Source organism: Aquarana catesbeiana, linkage group LG03 (genome assembly GCF_042186555.1).
Source record: "Aquarana catesbeiana isolate 2022-GZ linkage group LG03, ASM4218655v1, whole genome shotgun sequence".
Taxonomy (NCBI): Eukaryota; Metazoa; Chordata; class Amphibia; order Anura; family Ranidae; genus Aquarana; species Aquarana catesbeiana.
The window spans coordinates 553,528,199-553,535,176 of NC_133326.1; the positions used below are offsets into that span (position 1 = coordinate 553,528,199).

Sequence of the window (6,978 nt, forward strand, 5' to 3'; positions counted from 1 at the left end):
CATAACTCCTCTTCATCTACAAAATTCCTCTTCAATTTCATTAGCTCTGTACCTAGATCTGTGATCCACTTTGTCCAGACTTAAAGGAAAGAGAAGTTCGTGGTTAAGGATTTACATGCCCTTTAATTGTTACATCAGACTGCTGTTGATGCCAAGCCATAATTTTTTTCTGTCTTTCCTCATTCAGGACGAAACCTGAAGGTGTTGCGGTACTGCCCCTTGGCTGATCAATGGTCGGAGTTTGACATCTGGCGACATCATGTCCGGAAGCAGCAGATGGTGTCCATCGAGGAGACTTTGTACTTGGTGGGTGGATTCATACGGGATGGTCAGTCCGGACAGAGCGAGGACTCGCTGAATGTACACTCATTTGACACTCGGACCAAGAAGTTCACCTGCCTCAAAGTAATCACATCCAAATCAGGGCTGAGCATCTGCTGCACCCTGCACAATGACGGCATCTACATTCTGAGCCGCGATGTCAACCACGACACGCTATGCAAACACCGCGTGTTTCTCAAGTACTGTGTATTCTCTGAGGTCTGTGAGTACGTCCGCGGAGCCCCATCTGAGGGCCACAACATGCACTTGTTTTCTATCTACCTTTCCTAGAGATTACAATGTAGCAGGACTGTGCAAATAAACAGCACCACCGCCCCGCCTTCACTACAAGCACCATCGTCAATGTGGTGCGATTGGTTACATTTTTCACAAATCTCCTTTGTAAAATCCCTCTAATGCCGCATACACACGAGCGGAATTTCCATCAGAAAAAGTCAGATGGGAGCTGATCATTGTATATTTCGACCATGTGTATGCCCCATCAGACTTTCCATCGAAAATTCAGATGGACTTAGAGAACATGTTCTATATTTTTCCGACAGAACTAATTACTATTGGAAAAAACGCTTGTCTGTATGCTGTTCCGACGCATCAAAAACGACGCATGCTCTGAAGCAAGTACGAGACCAAAGCTATTGGCTACTGGCTATTGAACTTCCTTTTTCCAGTCCCGTCGTTATGTGTTGTACGTCACCGCGTTCTTGACGGTCGGACTTTGGTGTGACCGTGTGTATGCAAGACAGCTTGAGCGGAATTCCGTCGAAGAAACCATCAGAGTTTATTCCGACGGTTTATTCCGACGGCAAAACCGCTCGTGTGTATGCGGCATTAGACTTCAAAGACCATCATACTCTTAAAGAAGACTTATGAAACACTATTTGCATCTAAATTGCTAGTTTTGTGTGTTGTGGAGAAGTGTTAGAAAGCCTGTCTGTCCACACCGGGGACAGTTCTTTTCCTGTCTGTTTCGGAGTTCGAACAGGAAGTAGGAGGAATTTTCCTGGAACTGAGGGGGACAGGAGGGCTGAACAGAAGGTTTTGCTGCTTTAGAGATGACCATCTGTCTGGGAAGCAGGTCCCATACACCATGCTTTAAGGTCACTCCTAGATACATGGAGTGATATTTTAAGTTCTAACTGAACCCTATTGGGCAGTTAGCACCTGGCTGCTTATATGTTTTGGATACTCCCACAGTGAGATGTCCCTGCTATAATTCCTAAGCACGACTTAATGGGGACATCAGATGTGCAGTCCTGGGAACTTAGTGCAGGGATGATGAGCACCCCTTATCAGGGGCACAGCAGGTGTGCAGACCCGGGAACTCAGTGCAGGGATGGTGGCAATCCCTTTATAATGGGCACAGCAGGTGTGCAGACCCAGGAACTCAGTACAAAGCTGATGGGAACCCCTCATAATGTTCACAGAAGGTGTGCAGGCCATGGAACTCAGCACCTTTGATCTCATCAATACAGTCCCTAAGAGAGAGAAAAGATTGTCAGAGTTTTAACTCTTCAACATCCACCAAACTCTGAGATATTGAATCTTGGTATCTTCATTCTCTTGAAGGAGAAGTCTAGCCTGATCTTGTTTGGCTGGGCTTTTCCTATTGGTCACAGGAGTGCAATTCGTTTTGCACACCTGTGAATCGTTTTCTGCTGACGTCACCAAGATCAGTCCAGGCACCGCATCATCCCGACTCTGGAAGTCTGGATCCACCTAGACTGATAACCTTCTCAGCGAGCCACTGAGATTGCCGCACCCCGCCTCTCCACAGCTCAGCGCTCCAGTGAGCGTGAAGGAGCAGAGAGGAGAGCTGCTGATTGACAGGAAGCAGCTCCCTGCTCAGGGAGCCGAGAGAACCGAGTCATCGGTGGTGTTTGATGACTCGGTTCTCAGTGCAGAGACACCGGGGGACAGCTGCAGCATCGGACCAATGCTGCATCCACCTAGTTAAGTATAAAACTGTAATAACCCTGATTCCAATACTTCTTCTCCTTTTAAAGGGTTCTGTGTCTAAGGAAAGCACTTCTGCAGGACCTTATATGGAAGCTGTCAGTCTCCCAGACAGAATGGTAGATCCAGAACAGTGATTTTTTTTGTCTGCTGAATAAGTTGAGCTTCAGTGTCCTGGAATAAGTAGGTAACCTGAAGTCAGCCACCATGCTTTGCACAAAACTATTGTCCTTAATGAGAGATCCCCATTTCAGAAGCTCACGTTGGCTTTTGTGTGCATCGAGTCACATCATGTCACTGAATGCTGGCAGAGAATGAAATTTCTTTATCAGCTCTGTGCCTAATGCCGCGTACACACGTTCGAAAATTCGGCCAGCAAAAGACCGATGAGAGCTTTTGGTCAGAAAATGCGACCGTGTGTATGCTCCATTGGACTTTTGCTGGCCAAATTCCAGCCAGCAAAAGATTGAGAGCATGTTCTCAATTTTTCGGTCGGAAAAAGTTCCTATCCGAAAATGCGATCGCCTGTAGCAATTCCGAGGCGCAAAATTCTAACGCATGCTTGCAAACAATTCGACGCATGCTCGGAAGCATTGAACTTCATTTTCTCGGTTCGTCGTAGTGGTGTACGTCACCGCGTCTTGACGGTCAAAAGTTCAGCAAACTTTTGTGTGACCGTGTGTATGAAAGGCAAGCTTGAGCGGAATCCCATCGGAAAAGCCATCATATCTTTTTACGACCAAAATCCCGATCATGTGTACGCGGCATTACAGAGAAACCCACCTTTTTGGCACCTGAGAATTGCAAATTAAAAAAAAAAAACAACCAATAATCGAATAATACTATTTATTGTTCCTATTGCTTGCACAGGCTCTAAAAGCATCCCAGATATCCAAGAAACATGTAAAGTTCACTGATTGATTGCCCAGAAGATTGATCATCGGTTGTCCATCACTGAAGATGCACTCCTACAGATACGACATTGCATGTGTCAACATTTCCCCAAAGACATATGTTCCAAAGAATCAGTAATTTTTTTCCCCTCAAGTTTTAGAATTGTCTTTGTGTGATCTGTAACAGAGTTGGGTAAAAAATATTTGACTTGGTTATTTTTAGGTGATCTCTAAAAATGTTGGACAAGTGTTGACCATATCACACTAACATAAGGGCTAAGGGGGAGTGATATTTGCTGTAAAATTTCTGATTATTGCCATGCTATCATTTTATCAACACTAGCCTCCAACTTCTGTAGGCTTCATAAGAAGAATTAACTAGGCTTTAACCCTTTGGGGCTCACCTAGCACAGAGGTATCATTTCTGGCTGAAGTTGCCCTTAAGGCTGAACTCTGACCTTAAAGCTGAGCTAGTTCCCTCACCCCTCATTCCTGCATGCTTTCTCTTCTCCATATGACCAGTCCTCTGAAGCTGCTTCTTGTTGGCACTCTGTCTGTTGGTCACACTCTGACATCATCACGTACAATGCAGGACCTCAATACTCCTGCATTGTCAGTAAGAACACAGAGGTCCTACCCAAAACCCCCAGGGAGGAAGAAAGTGCTGGTTGCCAGGGAAACGAGGGTTAAGGTCAGTAAAAGTGCTTTTTTATGGCACACTAGGCAAAAACAAGCCTTTCCCTGGAGTTCAGCTTTAAATTATTTAGCAGCACTCCCTAAAGTGAATTGAAAATAAGACACTGAAAAATGTGCTTCCAGATATAAGATGACATGCCTAAAAGGACGGACTGATGTCTTTTTGTGAAATGGGAAATAAGAATCCAAGAGGTACACTGCAGTGAAGCATTTTTTTTTTTTTTTTTACACCACCGAACTTCTGCTTTTGATACTCACCTACCACTGTTATTATCCTCAATTTCTGGCTGGCCACAAGCCCGAGCCTGAGAAAATGCAAATGTTCACTCATTCCAGCCCTTTAAGCCCACTGGAGCCCCACCAACAATCTCTGGAGAATGAGAAGAAAACATACAATGCAGAACCATGTGACAAAAAAATGCAGAATTGCCTTCATGACTTTTGTATATTTTGCTAGTTTGTATTAGCAATCACTGATTGTCTTCTCTTGCTGCATGGAGTGTCTCTCTATTAAATACACTGATATGAAGCTCACACAATCTACTGCAGTGGTCTCCAAACTGCTGGCCCGGAGGCTGGATGAGATCCTTTGCTTGCCTTTATCTGGCCCTTGGGACACTATTCCTCCCACAAATATGAGACACTATTCTGACATCAACAATGGGGAACTATTTCCTCTCAATGCTACCAATGCTTGGGTACTGTTCCTCTACCTAATACCAAATGAGATGTTTAACCCCTTCAGATCCGCGCTATAGCCGAATGACGGCTACAGCGTGGACCTGCTTTGCTGGGAGGCCGTCAATAGACGCCCTCCCCTTTGCAGGCTGCCCACTCCCCCCCCGAAGGGCGTGCGCTGTGAACACCTGAGTCAGAGAGACTTGGGTGATCAGAGTAATGGGTCGATCCCTACCCCTAACCACGTGATCAGCTGTCAGCCAATGAAGATCGGTAAACGTTTTTTTTTTTTTTCTTCTCACACTGATAGCGTGAGGAGAAAAAAAAGCTGATCACCGGCTTCTGTTGAAGGGACATTGGTCCCGAAGAGGAAGAGGCAAAGCCGCCTCATATGTGCCCACCAGTACCGCCTGCCAGTGCCACGAATCAGTGCCCACCAGTGCATAAGTGCCAGCAATCAGTCCCACCTATCAATGCCCACAAGTGCCACCTATCAACGCACACCAGTGGTGCCAATCAATGCCTCATCAGTGCCACCTCGCAGTGCTGCCTATCAGTGTCACCAGTGCCCATCATTGCCACCCATCAGTGCCCATCACTGCCACCCATCAGTGCCACCTATTAGCGCCCTTCATTGCCACCTATCAATGCCCTTCAGTGCCACCTATCAGTGCCCATCAGTGCCGCCTATTAGTGCCAATCAGTGTCACCTTATCAGTGCCCATCAATGCAGCCTCATCAGCGTAAATCAATGAAGGAGAAAAATTACCTGTTTGCAAAATTTATCAACGAAATATAAAACGGTTTTGTATTTTTTTTTTTAAATTTGGTCTTTTTTAATTTTTTTAACACAAAATAAAAAACCCAGAGGTGATCAAATACCACCAAAAGAAAGCTCTATTTGTGGGAAAAAAAATGATAAAAATTTAATTTGGGTACAGTGTTGTATGACCGCGCAATTTGTCATTTAAAGAGTGACAGCGCTAAAAGCTGAAAATTGGTCTGGGGGGGGGGGGGGGGGGTTTAGATGCCCAGTAAGCAAGTGGTTAATGCCACTGCTGCCAGGAAAATTTCCACTCCCGCTGGCCACATTCCGGCTCCCCTAAAGTCTGAAGGACAATCAACTGCCCCTTTGTTTAGAAAGTTTGAAGACCCCTGATGTAGTTAGCTACCGTAGTAAATGTATCCACAGACATAACACTGGCCGTGCCGTCAGAGTACACTGATCAGCTGCTGATTGAGGAATGTTTTTCAGCCTGTCTGACAAAAGTCAATCAAATGTTTGGGACTGCTACACATTGATAGAAATTCAGCCTGTCCCTGCTGAGTTCTGCTATAACTGACGTTTAGATGGGGGAGTATCTCCACTCCATTGGACACCAGCCAAACATCTACACTCACTGGCCACTTTATTAGGTACACCTGTTTCATTTGTTGGTAACACAAATTGCTAATCAGCCAATCACATGGCAACAACTCAATGCATTTAGGCATCTAGATGTAGTGAACACGACTTGCTGAAGTTCAAACTGAGCATCAGAATGGGGAAGAAAGGGGATTTAAGTGACTTTGAACATGGCATGGTTGTTGGTGCCAGACGGGCTGGTCTGAGTATTTCAAAAACTGCTGATCTATTGGGATTTTCACACACAACCATCTCTAATGCCGCGTACACACGGTCGGACTTTTCGTCTACAAAAGTCCGACAGCCTGTCCGACAGACTTCCGGCGGACTTTCGGCGGACTTGCAGCAGACTTTCTAACGAACGGACTTGCCTACACACGACCACACAAAAGTCCGACGGATTCGTACGTGATGACGTACACCGGACTAAAATAAGGAAGTTCATAGCCAGTAGCCAATAGCTGCCCTAGCATGGGTTTTTGTCCGTCGGACTAGCACACAGACGAGCGGATTTCGGGGTCCGTCGTAGTTACGACGTAAAGATTTGAAGCATGTTTCAAATCTAAAGTCCGTCGGATTTGAGGCTGAAAAAGTCTGCTGAAAGTCCGGAGAAGCCCACACACGATCGGATTACCAGCCAGCTTTAGTCCGTCGGCGTCCGTTGGACTTTTGTAGACGAAAAGTCCGACCGTGTGTACGCGGCATAAGATTTACAGAGAATGGTTCTAAAAAGAGAAAATATCCAGTGAGCGGCAGTTGTGTGGAGGAAAATGTCTTTTTTATGTCAGAGGAGACTTGGCAGACAGGTTTGAGATGATAGAAAGGCAACAAGTAACTCAAATAACCACACATTACAACCAATGTATGCAGAATACCATCTCTCGGGGGAGGAGCCGGATGTGGGCTTCTAGCTGACTCCAGCGCTGTTCCTGGGATGCCGGGCCTCTCTCCCAAGCGTAGCGGCGATGCAGCGGCGGTAGCAGCCCTGACGAGCGCCGCCGGCCTCTAGGT

At 46.0% G+C, this 6,978-nt stretch overlaps 1 protein-coding gene across 1 annotated transcript in view; it reads left to right on the plus strand.

Moving 5' to 3' along the window:
- The window catches only part of KLHL42 (kelch like family member 42), a 45,497-nt gene extending 41,338 nt beyond the window's left edge, over nucleotides 1-4,159 (plus strand). The window contains exon 4 of the mRNA XM_073621687.1: nucleotides 188-4,159. Coding sequence (XP_073477788.1) covers nucleotides 188-612 — 425 coding nt within the window. The 3' untranslated portion in view covers nucleotides 613-4,159. The remainder of the gene's footprint in view (nucleotides 1-187) is intronic.
- Nucleotides 4,160-6,978: the final 2,819 nt, after the last annotated feature.